At 36.0% G+C, this 23,233-nt stretch overlaps 1 protein-coding gene across 2 annotated transcripts in view; it reads right to left on the bottom strand.

The window, feature by feature from the left end:
- Window positions 1-23,233, bottom strand: part of LOC134680068 (band 4.1-like protein 4) — a 64,088-nt gene that overhangs the window by 13,255 nt on the left and 27,600 nt on the right. For both annotated transcript variants that reach the window (XM_063539077.1, XM_063539079.1), the window contains exons 3-5: window positions 17,527-17,631; window positions 16,620-16,741; window positions 11,990-12,087 (exon numbers count right to left, since the gene is read on the bottom strand). In XM_063539077.1, coding sequence (XP_063395147.1) covers window positions 11,990-12,087; window positions 16,620-16,741; window positions 17,527-17,631 — 325 coding nt within the window. The remainder of the gene's footprint in view (window positions 1-11,989; window positions 12,088-16,619; window positions 16,742-17,526; window positions 17,632-23,233) is intronic.

Raw genomic sequence — 23,233 nt, 5'->3', positions numbered from 1 at the left:
ATTATAGTTATATGTAGAGTTGGCTGGTATAATACCTACTCGTAGCGAGCGAGAAGATTTAAACTAATAAGCAGTCAATTAAGACCGACTGTCAGAGTTTGGAGAATTTCTAAATAAACAATAAATAAATACAATCTATTTTAAAAATATCCTTCCATAAAACAACTAGGCAATCACTAAAACTAAAATATTGTCGACTTTGTACACATGGGACACTGCTGAGGATAATAAAACCAAATAAATTCTTGGTATCATGTAAGTAAGTCTAATACGTCTATTTATAGGTGATGAAACACTTCAAACGAGTAGATAGAAATAGCCCAGAGCGCGACAGACCGTTTTAGTAACAAATGCCTTGTTTGGAGCACCGTAATGTATAGGTAGACATACGAAAATTGTTAAAATCAGACCAAGTTAAATGAAAAAGATTGTCGATCATCGTCAATAAAATCAGCATCATTCTTAGATAGCATCAATTGACAATTTCTCAGTCCTACGGTCCCTACAATGTATGCAGATTTATCGAAAACTGAGATCTTCTAGAGTTTAAACTTTCGAAACTATCTAGATATTGAACCTCTAAAAATGTCGTTCAATAGTTTTACGATAAACTACCAGAATGTATACCTACAATACTGACGAAACATTGTAAGGAGACTATAGAGTTCCAACCATAGATACTTCACAGAACAAGGTATTACTTAACAAAATAGGTGAAATGAACGTCTACTATTTTGGCACCAATCTGACCGGTTAAGTACCTTTTTAACTAAAGGCTTTTTAACTTTCGGGATCCAAAGAGTTTTTTTTCTGTGAATTCGTTGTTTTGGTTTTGTTCAATCCTATTAACCGAGCCATTAAGGTATGCTCGGATATTTTGAGTTCCCTAGAACTTAGAAGCGTTTTGATTGTGATCGACCGATGCTCCTGATGGTGTTACAAATATCTAGACACGCGGCAGCGTGTCAAGCCAAGTTCAAGCAAAGGAACTGGCTAGCCAGCGCCAAGTGTAATATTACACGAACCACTTGGTGCCACTTTTGGCCCTTCTATAACTCAAAACATCTTTAACGTAAACACATAAAACTACGTGTGTTTAATTATATCCATAAGGACATCTAGAAGCCCAAATTTCATGAAGCTAGCTCAAACGGTTATAAAGATATGAAGGTCAAAAAGTCGTAAATTTTAAGACTGACTGACATACCTATAGTACCTAAACCTAACCTACTTCCAGATGACCTAGAAGGATGAAATTTGGAATCCAGCTCAGTTATTGTGTGAAAGCGTAGGAAAAAATCTAAAAATTAAAAAAAGTTATAAAATAGGGGGGGTCCCCATACAAAAAAACCATTTTTTATTGTGACTGACATATAAGTACCTAAACCTAACCTACTTCCAGATGACCTAGAAGGATGAAATTTGGAATCCGGCTCAGTTATTGTGTGAAAGCGTAGGAAAAAATCTAAAAATTAAAAAAAGTTATAAAATAGGGGGGGTCCCCATACAAAAAAAACCATTTTTTATTGTGACTGACATATAAGTACCTAAACCTAACCTACTTCCAGATGACCTAGAAGGATGAAATTTGGAATCCAGCTCGGTTATTGTGTGTAAGCGTAGGAAAAAATCTAAAAACAAAAAAAAGTTAATAAATAGGGGGGGGTTCCCATACAAATTTCTTTTTTATTGTGACTGACATATAGTACCTAAACCTAACCTACTTCCAGATGACCTAGAAGGATGAAATTTGGAATCCAGCTCGGTAATTGTGTGTAAGCGTAGGAAAAAATCTAAAAATAAAAAAAGTTAAAAAATAGGGGGGGGTCCCCATACAAAAAACCTGTAATACGCGCTAAACAACCGGCCAACGGTGTGTCGTTGGCGGCGCGCGGCACCACATAATTAATACAAAGAACAGAAGTAAAAAACATGCAGCGGAAACACAAGAAAAAACATTAAATCTCAATACCTGCCTAGTTTTCTTTACAAAAAGTATTGATATCCCATCAAAAACATAAATGTAAAAAAGGAGAGCCAAGTTCAATACAAAAATTATGCTTGGCTGTGGGGTTCGCCGCAAAAAGAATGGAGATTTAAATGAGTGCCAAGTTCTATGCAAAATCCAAATATGTATTTATAGGAACAAAATAACATTATAAACAAGTATTAAACTCTATTTCTTTGCTTTATTGGATACCTATAACAATTGCTGTTATTTAAAAAAAATGTGAGATCTTAAAGTAGGTTAGATTTGGCTTGGCCAGTTTTTATCAGAATTACAAAATATATATGTTGAATAACTTTATAAAATGACTGATGTAATGAAAACTGGCCAAGTCAAATCTAACCTGCTTTAAGATCTCGCATTTTTTTTAAATAACAGCAATTGTTATAGGTATCCAATAAAGCAAAGAAATAGAGTTTAATACTTGTTTATAATGTTATTTTGTTCCTATAAATACATATTTGGATTTTGCATAGAACTTGGCACTCATTTAAATCTCCATTCTTTTTGCGGCGAACCCCACAGCCAAGCATAATTTTTGTATTGAACTTGGCTCTCCTTTTTTACATTTATGTTTTTGATGGGATATAAGTATACGAGAGATGTCCGTAACACTATTACAACGCCGACCTGCCGCCCCTATCTTCAGAAACAATTAATCCAATCAATTCAAAGGGCTCTATATCTAACTAAATATCGATGTTTACATTATGTAGTAGCTACGCTCGTTAACACGATTATTATTGTCCTGATCGAATTATTCCCGTTCCTTACAGAGTTCAGGCGAATTGAACACTTTCATGAAGTATTGTTAAGCCCACGACTGAGTATTACTGTCGTCATCAATGGCACTAGAAATAAATAGATCAGAAAACATGAAGATCAGAAACTCGGATCACATTTTTGGTCGTAACCATGACCTCAAGGTCATTACGTTAGTCAGTTTTATTATCAAATATCAAATGCGATCCATTCTACCAATCGTGTATTTTCTTAGTTAATAAAGGTAATTTTTAGAGAACCCTTATTTCCACTAATCATACGAAAGACCAATATCTACGTAGATATCTAATAAGTTACCGCTCGAACGTGTGCCCAGGATTATACAAATGGAATTATCTGTCTGACATTATCGCATGGAACTACGTGTGCGGTTTATTAACGAATTAATGCTCATATAATAACCATATATTCAATTAAATGTTAAGTACAACAACGTTATAGATAACAATTAGCAGTGTAACTCGCCGACCCGTCTGTTTTCACCCTGGTTTTCACTGCACTGATGAATAGGTTGACAACCAAGTATTACTTAGTATTAAATTAACTACAAAGTCATAGAAAAAAAGGCTACAAAGTCTTACGTAAAGTCGTACAAAAAGAGTCCTTGAGTTTGGGCTAAACTAGATCTCGCGGTCAATCTTACGGTATATTTTTAATAGGTACCTATATTTTTCTAATAGGTAATACCGTAATAGTTAATTTGTTGGGTTAATCTTTATAAGTGGTAACATCCATACTACGAGTACCTATTTGTTCATAGTTTGAGCGTAATAATTTGCATAATCATAATCATAATCATAATATCGTTTATTGCACCATGGTAAGCAGTTGTTACAAAAAATACAAAGTATAAAAGTTTCTCATGGACCCCAGAAGGGTGTTGCAACCATTTTCTTAAGCTAAGTATCAACCGAATTATTTAGGAACACAATCAAGCCTTAAAATTAAATGTATACAAATTATTGATATTAATTTACTTAAGAAAACTATCATTAAGGAATTCTGTGACAGAGTAGTACGCTTTTTCTGTAAGGAACGAACGATTTCAACTTTTTTGCGTATGTCGTGTCTCTTTCTTCTGCCTTTATATAGTTCGGGATGTGATTGTAATATTTTACTGCTGCATAATGAGGGCTTTTTCGGTATATTTCCTAATTTGGGACGGGTAATTCAAGCTTACATTTTAGTCTTTTATTTGCGGACACGTTATGGTTGAAGACCTAACTTAAGAAACAGTATTATTCATGGTTCCTAGCCAAAGATTAATCATACGTACGTTCCGTTGTACTGACCACGTTTAGCAGACGTGCGAACTGCGGCAAAATAAATAATCTTCCTGGCTGCTTATTCCCATTGCCAAAACAAATCACACCCTTAGACCATCCAGTATCTGTGGCCTATGGATTACCTCTCAAGGACTACGTACCGCGGTCACCATACATTCGTAAAATACTATTAAGCTAGTTGTCGCGTTACTAAGTCGTGTCCTAAATATACTGGTTTGGTTAGTCTGACTTGACAGCACTTAGTAAGTTAGGAACAACACTCCAGAAAAAGTAGGATGGACGAGCCGAGTGTCATTTCCCGCCGTATATCTTTTTTTTTGCTACGGACATCACGTCACATCTGGTACGAGTGTTCATAGTACGAAAACATGCATGTGTACATTTTTTACATTTAATGTCGGTTGAAATAAAATTAGACAAATCACTTTGCAAGTACACACATATTCCTAATTTCAACTCAACAAAATTCGATTTTATTATTTTTTAACATGAACTCAAGACAAGACGTCATGAATATTACACGTTTTGGATTAGTATTGTCCCGCGCGGAATTAAAAATGCAACGATAATAAGACATGTACCGTAGAAACCGCACGAAAATAACTCTTAATACGAGTAGATGGTGCCTACACTGTAGAGCTTAACACTCAGATCGGTAATTTAATAATACCTTTCACAAAATACCTACTAAGTATATGTAAATCGTAAAACCTGATGTTTGAACGAATTATTCATGATGGAATTGAGATTACGCATTTAAATCAAACAGATTTTACCCGGTAACGATATGAATATTTGTTGGCACGTTAAACAAAAATATCCAATCAAATCTGTGTAAATCTATAAGCGCAAACACTCCACGCGTTTCGTTTTATATAATTTCGACATCAAAGAATTTCAGCGCCTGATGGTTTCCATCGTGTGTACCATCAGTATAAGTCAGGAGCAAAGAATCTGTTTTGCTTTAGATGTGAATGATCTGTGGAGGGAACATCGATCAAGTGGCGGACCGCCCATCCGTCCAGGAATGTGATACCTATCGCTTGCCGAGTAATGGGAAGATAAAAGGCTCAAAGTAGTGTAAGTGCGCTCTGAAAATTGTTATGGAACTTGAGGTTGAGTTGTAGTGGTTCCACCGAACTTGACTCACCCGCAGTCGCGTAATGAGTAGGGTATTAAGAATATGCAACATCCACTTACGGTAGCCACATTTTAAAGTCCTTCTTTCTATAAACAAATAACAATTTTATCACATGTGTTAACAGATAGCCTAAATAAACATTTCATAAAACATTTAAATCCACACATAAAAACGTTCCAAGAACATGTAACTTTAGATTTCAAGTTCTCGGCAGCGCTTAAAATTCATGAGGGTCGTTAAGCTTCAAATGTAGCATTTCAAGTGCTTATCATCTTTATTAAGTTCTAGTAAAGTGGTAATATCCATATTGTGGTCATCGTGCAGCGTCTCATTTTGGTGCAGACAGCAATTACCCGGTTGATTAATGCGAGGAGTGTTTCGCTACTTGTTGCGAGCGAACGAGCCCGCTCGAAGTACTAGGCTCGGTGTTCAGCTTACCATAAGCGAATACTCGACTCTTGCGGACCAATGCTACTGCTGTCTTGCTATCCGTTCCAACTTTGTGTAGTTGGAGATCAAAACTATATCCGAGTCTAATGATCGTTGAGCTACGAGAATAAGAACACTGTATTGTCACCAAGCCGATACCATCTCGCAAGCAGAAGCTACTCTCGCCGGTGAATATGGGACTAAACTAAGAATAGACTATAGCATCCAACTGCGGTAATAAATTGTTCGATGCCGTTTCCTGAAATGCGCTTCTGTTTACTTTTGAACAACAGTATCTTCAGCATTTTACTATAAATTATTGTCTCCGAGAAACCGTAACCTTTGAGACTTGGAAAAATGAATGGACATTTATAAATATGACTTTTTATTCGTCTTATTTCTGCATAAGAATGTCTCATAAAGAAACCGGGCGCCCTCACCATAAGGTATTCTCACAGGTTTGGATAATTTCGAGTAAAAAAGGGCGGAAAATGAGAACATTTCTCTTTACGACTAGGTTACACCGCTTTGTCAAAAACACAAACGGACGCTTGAAACGCTGTTCTTTTCTTGGTTTTCTTCAACTTACTTATTTAAGTAGGCAAGGAAGTCTAAGACTGTAAGATTTATTCTGTAATAGATCCATGAATCTAGTATATAACTGGATCTGGCATGAGGGGTGGGGGAAGTGACCGAACAGGATAGTATTTTCAGTAGGAGTAGCAACGAAAGAGCTATTATTGTTTGTCCTTGTCATAGTCTCACATTTCATTTGTTTCCCACGGTAAATTTAGTATGGATTATGGCGGGCAACAAATCAATTCGACCAATCATAGTGTCGCATTGCGTATGTTTTGTCCCTCACGGAGGCACTCGTATAGCACTTCTATAAGATCCTACCTTTTATGAATAGATCTGATTAAAAAATAGAAATTTCAAAAAGTATCAAAGTATAAAATGTAAAAATCGTTAGCATCCTGCAGCTTCATTCATTCTAAGACCATCCTGAACTTTAAGCAATCTAATACAGCTACAGGGTAGTTACGGCAACGTGGCTCTGTTAATGAAGTTATTTCAAGTCTTGTAAACTTTAACGCTTTCTTGTAATTGGGAGTTAGTACAAATTGTCCACGATTACGAGACGCCGGTGTGTCTCGTGGGCCGGTGATGCGGCACAAAGGTTGAGGCTCCGACCATAAAATATTACAGATACACCACTCTTGCAATAAACCTGAGTGTTATCTAGTTATGATTACAGTTCTATAATGTTAATATTTATATTATGGATTTTTTTTTATGCTAATATATTTCCAAGCAAAAAAGCTACAGGTCCATAACTTTATAGAATATAATAGAATAGAAGTCATATAGGTATTTATTTTACAACATGATAACAATCGTAGGTACGCTAAAATCACCTTGGTAAACGATTATGAAAAGCTCGTGGCAACTCCACACCGCAACATGATACTCGTATGTGTAACTGCCGGCCTAGCCAAGGTTACAATCGCTATCGCTTCGACAACGAAAAGCATTATGTCTCTCTATCACTCTTCCATATTAGCGCGACAGTGACAGTTGCGTTTCGATCGCTACGGAGCGTGAGCGATTGGCATCTTGGCTACGCGGCCTGATCCCACGCAGCAGTTTATGTAAGAGAAAAGAGGAAGGCCGCTTCTCCATACAATCGTTAGTCCTCATTTTCCTCTCTGAGTATTGACATAACGAAAAATGTTTTAGCATTATTTGATGTATATTAACCATAGCTATGCCCCTACATTTGACTTTTTTGATTATTATAAAAATGAAGAGGGCAAACAGATTTTGAATGCTCCTAACTCTTATAATAATGAATAAAACCAATTCTATCAAAATATTTTCAATTGATAAATATTTGAAAATGAGGACTAAGTTTGTATGAACAGGCGATTTCGCGCGGGTATAAGTAATTTATCGAGCTTGGGAAAAGTAGATTATTTTGATGTTAATTTATATGATTCTTCGGATCTGCTATGATACTGTATAATCTGTAGCATAAAGGTCGAGATTATCTGATGTAAACGACGCCACTGCTGATGGCTCATTTACCTCTTGAATAACGCATCGATATTACCCCCGCTCATGTTTACGGCACTTACTCGTAAATGGGCCGAGGCGAGGTAAAAAACGCGCCCTTTGAAAAATTGGTTTTGGATGAACGAGCTACAGAGCTATTATTAATATCAGGTAAAGTTAAACGCCTTATGATTTTGAGGAAACCTTAGATGTTAGCTTTAGAAAGATTTAGAAATCATGCGAGAAATGGTGGTTAGGTTTGACGATGTTTAAGTATACATCGTCAAAACTCAAAACAATTTTAACCATAAGTGTACTTGACAACAAAAAAACTAGGTAAGTAAAATAAAATAGCCTACTAACAAATCTCTTGAATAAATTAAATAGGAGTAGGATACACAAACATTTGTTTGTGTATAGTCAGTAAATTGCATTCTGTAATTTAATATTGTAATGGTAATTATAATTAGGAAATTGGAATACTCAAATAGAGAACACGCATCAATTTGCAAGGTTGTTGTATCGCGTCGATAGATTGTCAATGTGAATCTATTTATGTACAGATTTAGGTACATAGATTATTTACCTATACTCGTAGATCATATAAAGCAGGGTTTCATTACTTATTTGACGGAGATCTGCTTTGTATTTTGTTGACGCAGCCCCTAATTTATTTGGGTACTGATTTGGTCCTGCCATGCCATTATTACGGAACCAACATTGCCGTCCTCTGCCTTTTACATATATTATATGTGACTTTGAGTAAGGCAGATCTGTTAAAATAGATATACCTAAGCTATCCTAATGACCTAAGTATTAGGCATCAAATTATTTATATCGGTTTTGAATTTGGCTCTTGGCAATCCAAGAGCCAATTCAAAACCGAGGGGGAAGGGGAAAGGGGTCAATACCCCTTTTGCAGTTTCAGCTTGTTAAGTCGCCATAATTAATTGTATCGAGAGAGTATTATAGTGAGATTACTTCTTATTCTAAATTCAATTGTGCAATAACGCCAATAACTTTGTATTTATAGACCGAATAGCACTAAACAATACTACTAATCCACCCATCCTAACCATCTTTAGGTACCTATTATTGCTATTATAGATGGCGGGGTATAGATTCTTTAGTACCTATACACATAAATCGCAGATTTAGACTCAATCAGTTTGTTACCCATGGGGCTTTTTCTATTTCCAGGTACCTACCCCAGTTTTATTTACGTTCCCTAAATGGTTTGACCATTCCCTAGCTGTTTTGTTTTATTTGTTACTGGATCTCACATTCACTCAGTGAGCGAAATCAAACTTTGCTCACTGTTTTTCAACAGCGAAGCGAAGCGTTCTAGTGGTTGAGGTCAAAATATTTTTTTTACTCGTTTTAAAGACATAATTTCAAAGAAGATCTTATGTTAAACGGGGTTACACTGTCTAACGTATTGATAAAAAATATGAATAAATAAAATACATCTTTAAACCAAGTATTAACCACGATAACTTCAAGCTAGACTTACAAGTTTACAAAAGATAATACAAGTGTTCAGGCTCCGTGCAAAATTTATGACTTGAAACTTTGTAAAGGATGACTTAAGGGCATGGCTAGTTTGATAAATTTAAGACAAGAATTTCATGTTCACAATCCGGCTGAAAGAAAATTATGATTAGTATGTTATTCATTTTCTATTTAGGTTTGTGCTTTGTAACAAATCATTAATTTAATAATCGTTTGGTAAAATTAGGTTGATTTAAATTCAATACACCAAAAACATATATACAACCGAATTGATAACCTCCTTCTTTGAGATTTGGAAGTCGGTTAAAAATAAATACGAGTAAGAGTAAGGGTAAATAAATACAAAAAACAGAACGAAAGCAACGTAAAATAGTTTAAAATTCCCAAGATAGATGGCGATCCCGAGCGTTGTTGTGGCTTGGCCTTATCTCGCCAGAGCACTCGCCCAAAGAATGGCTTTCAACTATCATCCATCCCGGAGGCGCATTCTGATTGTAGTAACCTCTTATGTATACGATCTAGATAAATGTTATGAATGTTATATCAAAAGTAACGTTTCTGGTTAAAGATATGAGATATGTCACTTTTCACACTGACATATTATATCCATAGCCAGTCAAGTTGAAATCCATACCTGTTATTACAATCAGAATACACCTCCTGGGCTATGCCAAACATTCCGAAACATTATTTTAGAAACCCTCAAATTGAAATAATATATTTAGGTAAGATTTAGTTATGATAAGTTATTATAATGTGCTCAGCCTAAATCTATTACACAATTAAATTATGAATTAATAAAAATAAATGATAATTATATTAATTACTACTAAATTAACTAGAAATTCCGAGCATGTATCGTGTGTGACAATAACATAAATTAAGTAGGTTCAGTATAAATCACGATTAATCTGCTAACTCCTCCGCGAGCACTGCACGTAAAATCCACAACAATAGATCACATTTCTCAAAGCAAATGGAGTAGTTTTCCACTTACAGTGGGAGCTGCACAATCGGGTTAATAAAATAGTTGTGCTTTTACGTGAAATGGTAAACGACGGGTGTCGACACTGGTGCTCGGTGTCAGGGTTATCAGAGTTCTGGGTTATTCACGACGTCTCAAAAATGTCATGGAAGCATTACGAATACGGAAACGATAGGATTATTTTTTTTTGAGCAAGTCACTGAGACAATAAGGTACAAAATGAGTCTGAAATTAAATTCTTTGACTGTACGTAGATGTTTTTAAAGTCATGGTGCTTGTTTGGATTAAGTATGGTATTTCACTTAACATGTCATACTTTTTATACTAAACTTAAAATGATCGTAAACGATTTAGAACAATGTAGCCTTATTAGTTAATATTTTATATACTTACTAGTTAAAACCACGTCAAAAATGCGTATCAAAAAGGCATTTTCTAATCCGTACCTATTACGTATATGGAATTTCTGTTTGTTTTTCTTAAAAACTTGCCATTTAATTGATGGTTCAATGATAGTTAATGTGTCTGTACAAAAACATTAGCATTTGAATTCTCTGATATGTATTCTGAATCTCTTTTCCGGGAACGCGTCACATCACTAATTCACTAGTTGCATCTCCCTAAAAGTAAAACCAATTCAAGTCGGCTAAGAGCAAGTATAGTAGCAAAAATCACAGGATTCCATACAAAAATTATGAATTTATGAGTTTTTGACAAATTCGTGCCTGATAACCCTACCCGACGAATCGGCATGTTACTGACCGAGCACGCTTTGTAACCCGAGCACGGCCCACGTCTTTATACGGCTACTACTCGCGCCCAGGGAACTCTAATTCGCACCAGGATTTTTACACGCCTTGAGTAGGTACTAGGATTATGACTTTAGTCCATTTCGCTTATTGGCCTCAAAGGAGAAACAACGCTTTACTTATTCTGTGTGAAGAACAAATGGATATTGTCGGCAATGTGCCGTGTACATTTTCGAGAGAGTTTGGTCAATATAACAGTGTTTTCGCTTCTGTTTCTGACGTTATTGCAAAATTGAATGTTGTTCCCTATCTTGTTTTGTGTATCTCGTACCTACTTTCTGCTGAAGGTACCTAACAAGTTTCATCGGCAATGTTTGTTAATGACAATGACAGCTAACGATATCGAGATCATCATACAATACTTTTGTGAGAAGTTACAAGTGTTACAACCAGCTTACTGTCAAATTTCTTTACTTATTGGAATTGTAAAGCCCCGTTTAGATGAAGAACTTGCATGTAACTTTCGTTACATTGCCGTATTTAGTCGATCGACTGAATTCCTTGTACTCTATAGTTATTAATGTATGGAATATTGATATTATGTATTGCTTAATTAATATTAATTAATACATACATACATACATTTATGACCCCGATACACTTAAGAATTATAAACGATTAAATATAACGCTATAATCATAAACCACTTGAAACAGAAAATAAATATATAACATTATTAATTAATATTTGATGTTTCTCTCTTCGTTTTAATTTTCAACATACTCTTACGAGTAAGGTATAGTGGTCCGGGTACCGTAGCCAATCGTTTAGAATTCATGAATGTATCGGAGGGATAAACGTTTGTACGTATGTATTTATCACGCTCATATAAGTACCTAATAAACTTAAATAATAAAACTTGCTTTCGATAGAATTTTTTTTATTAAACCATTGTCACTTGATAGTCCCGCAGGTTACAATATTTATTTTATATTACTTAGGGCATTGGATGATAAGTGATATAAATGTAATTGTACTCACATTGTAGCACAAAGGCTGCCAGCTCGGCGGCGAGGTCGAAGTTGACGGGCAGCCGGCCGCGGAGCACGTCTTGCTTCACTTGCAGGAACAACTGGTACCTGCACAACACACACATCTATCACTCGTACATTACATAACATATGCTATTAGAATGTCGCCTCCGGTGGTTCGACCACGTTTGTCGCAGGTCAGCTGAGTAGGTACGTAGGAAACATATGCTAAGGCATTAACCTAGCCCTCGACGGCCCCGACCCCAAGGCAGACCAAAAAAGCAATGCCTCGATACCTATCATGAAAGCAGATATGAGCGTAAACGGGCTCACAGGAGAGGACGCCCTAATAGGTCGCGCAAAGTGGAGAAAAGCAAGTACGAAAGCGGAGCCTTTTTCTCAAAGAAAAATGTATAGAAAGTTACGCTTGGAATGCTTGTTAAAGTTGGCTCGAGATAATTAAATGAGAAATATAATTAATTTGTATCTCATTTTCCTCCTTCTGGTATTGCGCTTAGTAAAAAAAGATCTAAGGGAATACAGCCCTTAATGGGAGATTAAATATTAAAAGAGCATTACTGTAAAAAAATGCTCGAGCTTTAAATGTGGCTCTTATCTAAAGCATCTACAGGAAGATGTTTCCACGTGCAGAGCCGCCGCAACAGAGGGCCTACCGCGAACCACGTTCCTCTCTGTTGCACTTGTAAATTCGTACGTAAGTGTGACAGGGAGGCAACACGTCGAACGTGGTTCGCGGTAGGCCCTTAGGAGGCGGCGGACGTCGTAATAACGAAATTTTAATAAAACATTTCAATTCCCGTAGCAAGCCTACGTTGAAATAAAGTATAATGAATACTTTCAAATATTCCACTTAACTGCCTTCAATTGTGCCATTGTTGAGAGTAAAACTTTCGAGGTAAAAGGGAAACCAAAAATTAGAACCCTACCTTAAAAAATACAAATGAGAAAAAGAAATTAACAGTCCACGTTCTAACGACAAATTAAAACGGAAACTCCGTTTTATGCCTTAAATATTATAGAATTGAATTAGAAGGGTTTTTTAATGTAGCGTTTCTATTAAGCCTGTGTTGTGCGGGGGTTTATGAGGCTCACAAGTTATTGCGCACCCGCATTGTAATTTATGTCATAAAATTTTGCAGTCGCCAATAAAACTACGGTTGTTAAAGTAGGTGGCACTTTAGTGTTTCATGTGTGCACTAAAACTCGACTTACTTCTAAGTTTCATATATTAATGAGATGTTTGTGGCCATCGTTAAAAGTGTACCTAGGTATTATTTTATTATTAACTAGTCGGGTGCGCATATTTAAAAAAAAACTGAAGGAATTTTATTTCTGTGCTAGTGGGCCGCTATAAAAATAATCACTCATCAAAATTGATACTGTACTTAATTCATATTTTAAAATCGGTACTTCCAAAAGATTGTTTTTGCTTGGATACTAACACGTTGTTTGGATATATTTCAATATATATTTATCGCACATTTTAGTGAGTATTTATTATTTTCAGCAACACATGTGGATCATGGTTGTTGCGAAGCGGAACAGTTGTCATGCGTGGTTTTCCCATGACGTAATTCCTAAGCAGAGCTACGCATGTGGACGTGGGAGCGATCCCTCTCTCGTGTGCGCTATCTATCTGGCTCTAACTGTTTGGTTTATGGATTCAGTGAGCCTACGTCTCACTACTCAATGTCTGCTTACATTTGGTTGTTCTACCGATAAAGTTAATGGGCCGAGAGTTAAGTCTTGATTACGAGTATTCGTAAGTTTCAATATGTTTTCAATGAAAACCATCATTCATATACCTACATTTTCATTCATATACATTTTCATTCAAATACATTTTAAAACAGAGACGCTACTTTTAACTTTATTGTTTTTGCTTATAATTAATTTATTAAAGTCTACTAAAACAAAGTTTGTTTTAGAGCCATCAACTAACTACTAACATTCAGAGACAAAATAAAAGCTGTCCCTAAGGACCCCTGTAAAATCCCTACATGTAGCGACCTTTCAGAATAACACGAAGTAAGTATATAGTTTTAATAATAACCCGGGGGTCCGAGGTGATGGCAAAGTGCTGAGTAGCGTGAAGCGCAGATGTCTTTTATAGTTTCGATCCCAGCCAGTCTGCCACATATTATTATCAGCGTACCTACGAATAATTCCTTATGTTGGGTAAATTGGCATTTGTAAAATCTCGTTATATTTTCTGTTCAAGACGAAAAAAATTATAACACTCAAGTACTGTAGACGTTTTACAGTACATATGGTCCTACTTTCCCGCAATAGTGCGGCAAAGAGCAATTTCCGTGCGTATGTCAAAAGTTTAAAGGGCTATATGTACTGTAAAACTTTGTGCGATACACGTGCGAATAGGTAATGTGACACAATGTGAATTAATACTATTTTATCTCGTTCAATTGTTCAGGCGTAGTATACATAAATAAAAAGTTTGTACATTTTATTAAAGTAAGTACATGAGAAACTGGTAACATATGTACCTACATTTTATTGACACATTTATTTGTGTTTCCATTTGGAAATCGCTACAAAAGGTAAAATAAATATACCTGCCACATTAAATATTAATGTACTCCGATCATTTATTATTCAAAAGCACAGTTAGCGGTTTCGGCCGGTAGGCCAAGCAATAAGAAGTTATAGAGGGAAATGCTAGGAACACAATTTTTGACTACGTAACTTTGTTTGGACTAGTTAGGAGGTGAACATATCAAAAGTCCCCGGCCGTAGCCTCGGTGCTGGGGGGTAGAGGGGGGAAAGAAGGTCTCATTTTTCGGTTTTTAACTTATATCTTGGAAACTTTGCGTCTTAGCGACATGACTACTGAGACAAACCAAAAACTGATAAAATTTGTTACAAGTTTTATTCAGTCAAGTTTTTCGATATCTTGAATAGTTTTTGAGATATCCGCTCTTGAAAGTTTATTTAGGGCTTTCAATTTTATCTTGATATCTACATTAGTGACGCTGCTAGACCGTGTTTGGTATCATTTTCGTATAAATCGGGGGTGCTGAATTCAGTTTTGGTATCACATTGACACTATTCCTCAGAAAAAACATATAAACTTTAAACAAATACCTTTTTTTTAAAATTCATCTTCACGCTTAAACCGCTCAACCGATTTAATTGAAATTTGGTATACAGATATTTCGAGTCCCGAGACAGGACATAAGATACTTTTTATCTCAATAATCATCCTTTAAAGTTGTGAAATGGAGTATGGGGGGAATTCAACTTCGTCGACGAAACTGAATTCCTGAGGTTAATACTGCTCAAGGTAAGGTTTGAAGTCATGTTTGGTATCACTTTCATCTAAATCACAGATGTATTCCGTCCTAAATTTCATCTAAACCGGTTCAGCGGTTATTGACTCCCCATACAAACTTCCACCCCACTTTTCACACCCTCACAAGATGCTTTTGGTTATAAAAACTATTCTATGTCGTGTGTCGAGATTTAAACTTTTTCTATACCAAATTTTAACGAAATTGGTTCAGCGGTTTAAGCGTGAAGAGGGATTTAAAAAATTATTTATTTTTAAATTTTGGTTTTACTTCGGAATGGTGTCAATGTGATACCATAAATGAATTCAGCACCCCCGATTTATACGAAAATGATACCAAACATGGCCTAACAGCTTCACTGACGTAGATATCAAGATAAAATTAAAATCCCTAAATAAACTTTCAAGAGCGGGTATCTCAAAAACTATTCATGATATCGAAAAACTTGACTGGATAAAACTTGTAACTAATTTTATCAGCTTTCGGTTTGTCTTAGTAGTCATGTCGCTAAGACGCAAAGTTTCCAAGATATCAATGAAAAACCGAAAAATTCGACCTTCTTACCCCCCTCTACCCCCCAGCAGCGGGGCTACAGCCGGGGACTTTTGATATGTTCACCTCCTAACTAGTCCAAAGAAAGTTACTGAGTCAAAAATTGTGTTCCTAGCATTTCCCTCTACAACGTTTTTTGAGCATTCATTTCCTGACCTACGGCCGTTTTATAATAACCGAAATATATACGCACTATACGGGATAAGGTCAGTGGTACAAGACGAGTTGTCTTGTTGTGCAAACTGGTTTCACATCGACGCTTACAGTTAAGTATAAGAAGAAAACAAAACATTCTATTTTTATGCAAACATAAAATAATCGTAAACGCATGAAAACAATGTAGAATTTTTAATTAAACTGTTAAAACTTTATGCGCTTTAACCACAGCCACGTCAAAAATGCGTAAATTTAGGTACCTATTCCATTATTATTATTAAACTCTTTGCGTTCTTGTTCATTAATTAATAACGTACAAATGTATGTATTTTACTTAATCAATAAAAAAAATGAAACTTTTAAACTACTCGTAGCAGCTAAAAGTCAACATAACGAGACCCTGGACGGGAAAGTTGAAAGGGCTGATGTATATTTAAAGCTTTTTTAAAACCATGTTTAGTGTACCTATGCATGTACACACGAGTACCTACTTAGGTACCTCATAAGTAAAGACCACCAATATAAAATTAATTAATTAATTGTCCACTAGACAAAGATAGAATTAATTATATTTGATGATGATATCAAAAGTCCCCGAGATACCTCGTGATCTCCTCCAGTAGCTTGCAAGGGTCAGCGGCGTAGAACTTGACTCCGAAGTAGAAGGTGTGCGGGTCAGAGCCGCGCAGCTGCCGACGCAGGCGCTTCCCGGCGTCCAACCAGTGCTGTGCACAACACAATGCGTTAGTTAATTCGATTTTGTTACGTAATTACCTCTTATTACATATATAGGTATACAAATCAATATTTTTTACTTTATAATTGGGGACATCTTACACAGAACATCCTATAGCCCCAAACTAAGCAATCTAAGCATAGCTTGTACTATAGCTACTAGGCGACCATATAAACATACTTATTTAGATAAATACATACTTATATACATTGAAAACACCCATGACTCAGGAACAAATATCTGTATTCATCACACAATCAAATGCCCTTACTGGGATTCGAACCCAGGGCCATCGGCTTTGCAGGCAGGGTCACTACCCACTAGGCCAGACCGGTCGTCAATCTAAGCTTATAATCCGGTCGGTTTAAGGTAGGATTAGAAATTTCGACATTCTCTTGACGTGGCATGCGTGAATATTGGTGCGATGACCACTTTCAACGAGTAGGTACCAAGTAACAAGGGTTTATTTCGCAACACAACTTCTCACTGGTGCTTTTACAGGCCAGGACGTGTAGCCAAAGTGCCAATCGGTAACGCTCCGTAGCGTATCGTAGTCTCTATTACTTCCCCACAGCTTCCCCACTAGTGCGACAGTGACAGTTGCGTTTCGTTTGCTATGGAGCGTTAACGATTCCACGTTGGCTATGCACCCTGATTCTTCATCACTTTTTCTTATACGGTCTTGCTAATTTTAAAATAAGTAGTATTTTATTAAGTTTCATTATCAATATCGAATGTATATTAGTGCAATATCGAAAGGTACTTTCAACTTACAGTTTGATTGTCCTGGTCAACATATCGCAGCCCGAAGTAGGCTGTTTCCAGGAGGTCTAGATGCCGGAAAACCACGTCCAAGAGTGCCTGCCCCGTACTGTTATCCTGTAATAAAAACAACGCTGTATCACCTGGACGTCACAGTCAAATAAACTGAGTTAACAAATATAATATAAAGCAGGCCACTGACGAGCCTTCCAAATGGGTGCCGTTACAATGCATTCATCCAAATGGACGGCATCCCAATATTAAACATTGTACGTTTTTGACCTTCACGGACCGATTTTGGATTGCAGCCACGCAATTTGGACTGTTGGAAGGCTCGTCAGTGGCCACCTTAAGGGATTGGGTTGTAAACTTTACTATAAAGGCAGTTTACATTGACGATGAAACGTTTTGACACTTTAATGAATGAACTCATTTGACCTGCCATATTATATTGTAATTCATGAGATGTACGTACAAACCTACTGTAACTAGGAGCATTTAATAAAACGATGTTATTTTCTTTCCAGAACGTAAACATATGAATAATTGTGAACATTATTAATACGAATACCATGGTAACTAAACGGTTTTAAAGCCGAGTAATGAGGTACTAGAAGAGTCGTTTGTTCTTGGGTAATTTTCTAACAAGAGATTTATATCTGCTCGGGGCGGTACAAAAGTCTCGGAACTGTTCCCCCAACTGAATACCTACTAACTGTTCGCAATTCCATTTCCCTGTTGTTTCTTGAAATAACTTTACGTTTGAAGTCATAAATTTAAACGTCTGGAACGGAGTCTTCGTTACTCTTGGGTTAACTCTGGCTTTTCTGTTTTCATTACAGCTTAGTTATGTAACTTTCAGGATAAAATAATAAAATATGATAACGGTGAACTACTTATTTTTATCTTCCTCACTATTCTTTCACACAGCGCGGGAACTGCTTACATATGAAGCTCCTGCCTTGAACACTAGTTTATGGGGGATAATTTACTTAGTATAAATAATACCGATTATGGGTTACCACATAATCATTCCTTAAAGTACAGTAATATTTTAGCAAGGGTAAAATTTCAGGGCTATGACTGACAAAAAGCAAAATAAAGAAACTTATTGATCACTAAAATTTACATTATTAAAAAAACTATAGTAGCCACAAGTTAAATACCTAATCCTCCTAGTTAGTATCCTTGTAGGTACACAAGTAAATAAATATGTATCATAATCGCATCATATTAATAATTGTCATGATATCCTATGCTGATAAAATTTTCAATAGATATTCAAGGGTTTCCGGTCACAGAGTATTCTGAGCAACTGGTCTCAAATGGTAATAGGTCTACTACTACGACTAGAGCAATTTCAATTTACATTAAAAAATGTTGTTCAAAAGCTCATCGATTTTGTTAAACATTAGAAAGCGAAGACGCACGAGAGCCGAATATTAATATCCCACGGTATTGGCACGTAACTATCTCCAATTTGCATTTCCGAAGCCTGGCTTTCCACAATTAGGGTAATTCGCACGCGATGCCATTGGCTGGACCAGTAAGACCAGTAGTGATATCAACTATAATGAGCGGGCTGGTCTCACGCGCACGCTCGCATGTGATGCGTGCGCGCGCAACTGTGTCATTCCAATCAAGTACGGGCAAGGATTAGGACGTCCAGTAGAAGGGCTCTTTTCGATTCCGTATTAACGGTATTGGCATCAGCACCAAGTTACATTGGTTCATGTAAAAATTCGACTCGAAACCAGTCGGAATATTCGCGCGAGCTCTGTGCCCATGACGCGATAACTACTCTAGAATTACTATAAAAACGAACCGCGAAATTACTAACTGCCTTTTGTTTCTTCTAAAATTGATGTTCGTGCTTTTTGAAAGATCAGGGCAATGACCTGATGTGGGAAAATGATATGGAAGATATTTGTGCTCAACCGAAACCTGGTAGTTACGTTAAGGCTCCTTATTTAATATCAATGCTAAAATTAGTAAGTAAAAGAAATGTGGTATAAATTAATAGACCTATTTTTTATGACTAACTTCATTAATTTCTAGTTTTATATAAGGTCACGTAGGTACCTACTTACAATAATTCAGTGTGCACGTAATACCAATTCAGAGATTTTTTGCTACGACAAGTTCCTATCAAAGCGTACTGGAATACGTAATTAAGCCGAGCTCACTTCCTTCACATCCACAATATGGAAACGCAACAATAACAGATGCAGCACAACTCACACAAGTAGGTATCAGCAGAAGAGCTGTATTTGGTACATAAGCCTCCGAGTTTGTGGGAAAATTGCGAAACAGTTCGTTGGGTTGAATAATAAATGATTTAATAACAGAGCGCGTTTGCTCCCAACGTACGTTCGGGTCGAAAAATAACAAACGATTTTAAAAAGTGCGGTATGTACGGCGGTGCACGCGATCCTTCTCCCGCGGGCGCTCGGCCTCCGCGCGCTCACTGCCAGCTCCATACATTACATGCTACATACACCTATTACTTTATACCTTCTGCCTCTACAAACATTTTCTCAACATGGAATCAAGTTGAGATAATCAGAGTAATTTGAACCAATTAAATCAGTTTAACTCATATGACGAGAAACGTTAAACAAGTTAGTTATGTTTCCCAGAAGTAGTCTCGGTCAGTATACGAGTGCGCTGGCATCTGTGTCGCGGAGATAAGCCGGGCTAATTTTGTTTCCGCATCTGTGCAAATGTTTGGATTTGCATAAAAATTCACCCTCAATGTTTCCAATTCTAATGTCAGGAAAATTGTGAAAGCAAAATTATAAAGATAGCGTCTGAAGCTGAAAGGTAAATAAACATTTGAATATAAAATAAATTCGGAATTTTCTCAGTTGAACGTGGGAATTGAGAGCGATAAAGATGTAATTTGCTGGGATTTAATACAGTTACCTTATAAACTGTTTTATTCGCTTCGCTTCATTAATTAGTCAATTTATAAATTGGTAGACGAAGACGACCAAGGAGTTTCACATTTTCATGAATTACCAGGAGTAAAGCTATATTAAAACTGTTATAGTATTTTATGCAACCGTTGTTTAAGAGAGGTCAAAAAAGGCGAGTGGCGTGAGTAACAATTTGAGGCGAAGCCGAAAATTGTTAATAAAGACGCCACGAGTATTTTGAGACTCAGTTAAACAACGTTGCATACAATACTTTTTCTACGACCAAGCACTTACTTTGAAATAAAATTGAAAATTTAACAAATCTTTTTAATTCAAGAAGTAGCAAAATGGAAGGTACGGGCGGGAAAAGAATGAAAGAATGAATTAATTTAAAAAAAAACATGTCTATGGTTCACTTATTTGTCAAAGATGACATTTAAAATAAGGTTGGCAACACTGTATATCATTCAATATTTTTTAAGTGGTCATTACACGAAGTATCGTATAATCGCCAAAAAGATACTGCGTGTATGCACAAATTCTTTTTTGGGGAATAGACTAAAGACTTGTCTTGACAACTATAAGGTACAGTTTTAAAGGACGAGCCTTTAAATGACAAATAAAAGTACGGGAGTAGAAAAAATATTAAATATGTAGGTATAGTAACACGATTGCGTACACCTACACCTACTTGATCTTGATACTTTATGAAGTAGGTGATTGTAGGTGGTGAAGTAGTGTGATTGATAACTTCAGTGCATACTAAATAAATTAGTAACTTGGAGCACCTACGAACTAGGTGCATTTAGACCTAGTTCGTAGGTGCTTCAAGTTAGTAATTTTTTAAATAAAAAAATGTTGCAGATGCTATTTGAAATTGAACAATGAACTTTAAGATAAGATAAAATATTTGATAGTGTCATAGTTCTTGTAATTATTTATTTCTAACGGTGTCAATCATTATATAATAAAAATTAAAATTTTTGCATAAAATATTCAAACATTAAGCTTAATATGATCCTCATACTTACAATTAATCACATCGTTTTCGTATAGGTCGACGAAATCTATTTTTTTGATGACGTACACACGTTTTTATCCACGCAAAAGTATTTAAATACTCAAAGACAGAAAAAATTAATATCTAATATACAACTCTGTATAAATTGCAAATGTGGTGATTGCTTTTGCGTTTTTAACCCGTGAACACAGCGCTACGCGCGACGTCAAAAATCCGTAATTTAAAAGAAAAACTAGAACGCGAAGGGAAGTTAAAGGAAGGCATCAATGAAACACAAGTAGTTGTAGCTGCAGCACTAGGCAGCAGACCGTGAAACTCTGCAGAGTCAATTTGCTCCTGCAATACAGCACAATGGTTGTCGCCGACACTAGGCTCGCTTCATAAATTGCTGCGCAATTTCTTATCTTCCCTTTCCGTCTAGTGTTTAAGTCAAATAAAAACAGCTTTGCTAGAAAAGTCCGACAAAGCTTTATTTGCCTTGCTTTTATGTCTGACATCTAGATAACTTCCATTTTCTTTACAGTTTTAGTCAAACGCTTACACGTTACAAGCTAATTAAGCCTCCGCGTGTTTACATATTACTTCAAATCGAGGGTCGTTTCATAATAATTTAATTACTTTTACTGAAAATTCTACTTTCAGTTCTTAATTTATAGGTAGGTAATCATAAGAGATCGCCTAGAGAGTTCTTAATGTACAAAACAATCGTACTTATAGAAGGCACATGATCAAGAATTTGTGGGTAGTTATACTCGTATTCATAAAAAAATTCAAGTAGGTACCTAAGTCATTAGGTATCTATAAAAGCTATACCTATAGAGAATTTGACGCTTGGCAAATTATGACGCAAGATTAATCAACCAATAACTTTCTATTTTCAATTACCTAAAACTTGTAACAATGATGAGCTACTCAAATCAAACTATAGCTAATATTGATACCTAGTTCATTAGCAAAATCAAAATTACTTTAGTATTTACATTCCTCAAACCGTTAGTCCTGTGAGCTATAATTATGAATTTTATTGAGGTACCTATTGTATAGTTGGTCTTTGACCTAGTTCACACGAAGGATAAATAGGAATATTCTTTTTTCCTCAAAGTGACTCGACGAAACATGACAAAAAAAATTAATTAATTTAATTAATTAAACATTTCCTGGCGACGGTTTTATTAAATTTAACTCACATTAGAAAGCTTGAATCAAGTTGTAGTTATCCTGTTTGAGCAGCCTATTGTTATATGATGCCACGCCTTAGACATCTGGCTATTACTTCTGAATCACAAATATTTAGGACTATTGTGGACATTATAAGAAGAGCAAAAGTCTCCTGGGAGGTAATTCCTTTCATTTACTGAGCAGCATTTGTAGACCAACCGGGCTCTAAGACAGAGATCCATAACACCATACATACCTACTCTATGATGACTATAGTTACTTAGTTCGCTTTATATTTAGGTAGGTACTAAGTTGGTCTGACGCGCAAAATTTGAAATAATATATGCCGTCTATGTATTCCCAATGTTTTCCAAACGCCGGTGAACTCTCGCCTCCGATAAACCATGAATTTGAGGGATCTATATATCTGAATCCCTAAAGTCTTTTCACCTATCTTTGCATTTCCTAATATTGTTTGTCATAATGATCAGTTGTCCTAACACTAAAAACCCTAATTTTGGTTTCCCTAAATATTGATTACTTATCCTAATGTTATTAAGCATATTTTCTTTTTTGCGAGGGTCGAAGTTCCAACCCTAAACTAACCCACTTTTGTGGCAGC

Source organism: Cydia fagiglandana, chromosome 3 (assembly GCF_963556715.1).
Source record: "Cydia fagiglandana chromosome 3, ilCydFagi1.1, whole genome shotgun sequence".
NCBI lineage: Eukaryota > Metazoa > Arthropoda > Insecta > Lepidoptera > Tortricidae > Cydia > Cydia fagiglandana.
The sequence above is the reverse complement of the archived record's forward strand: the minus strand, read 5'-3'. Positions and strand labels throughout refer to the sequence as shown.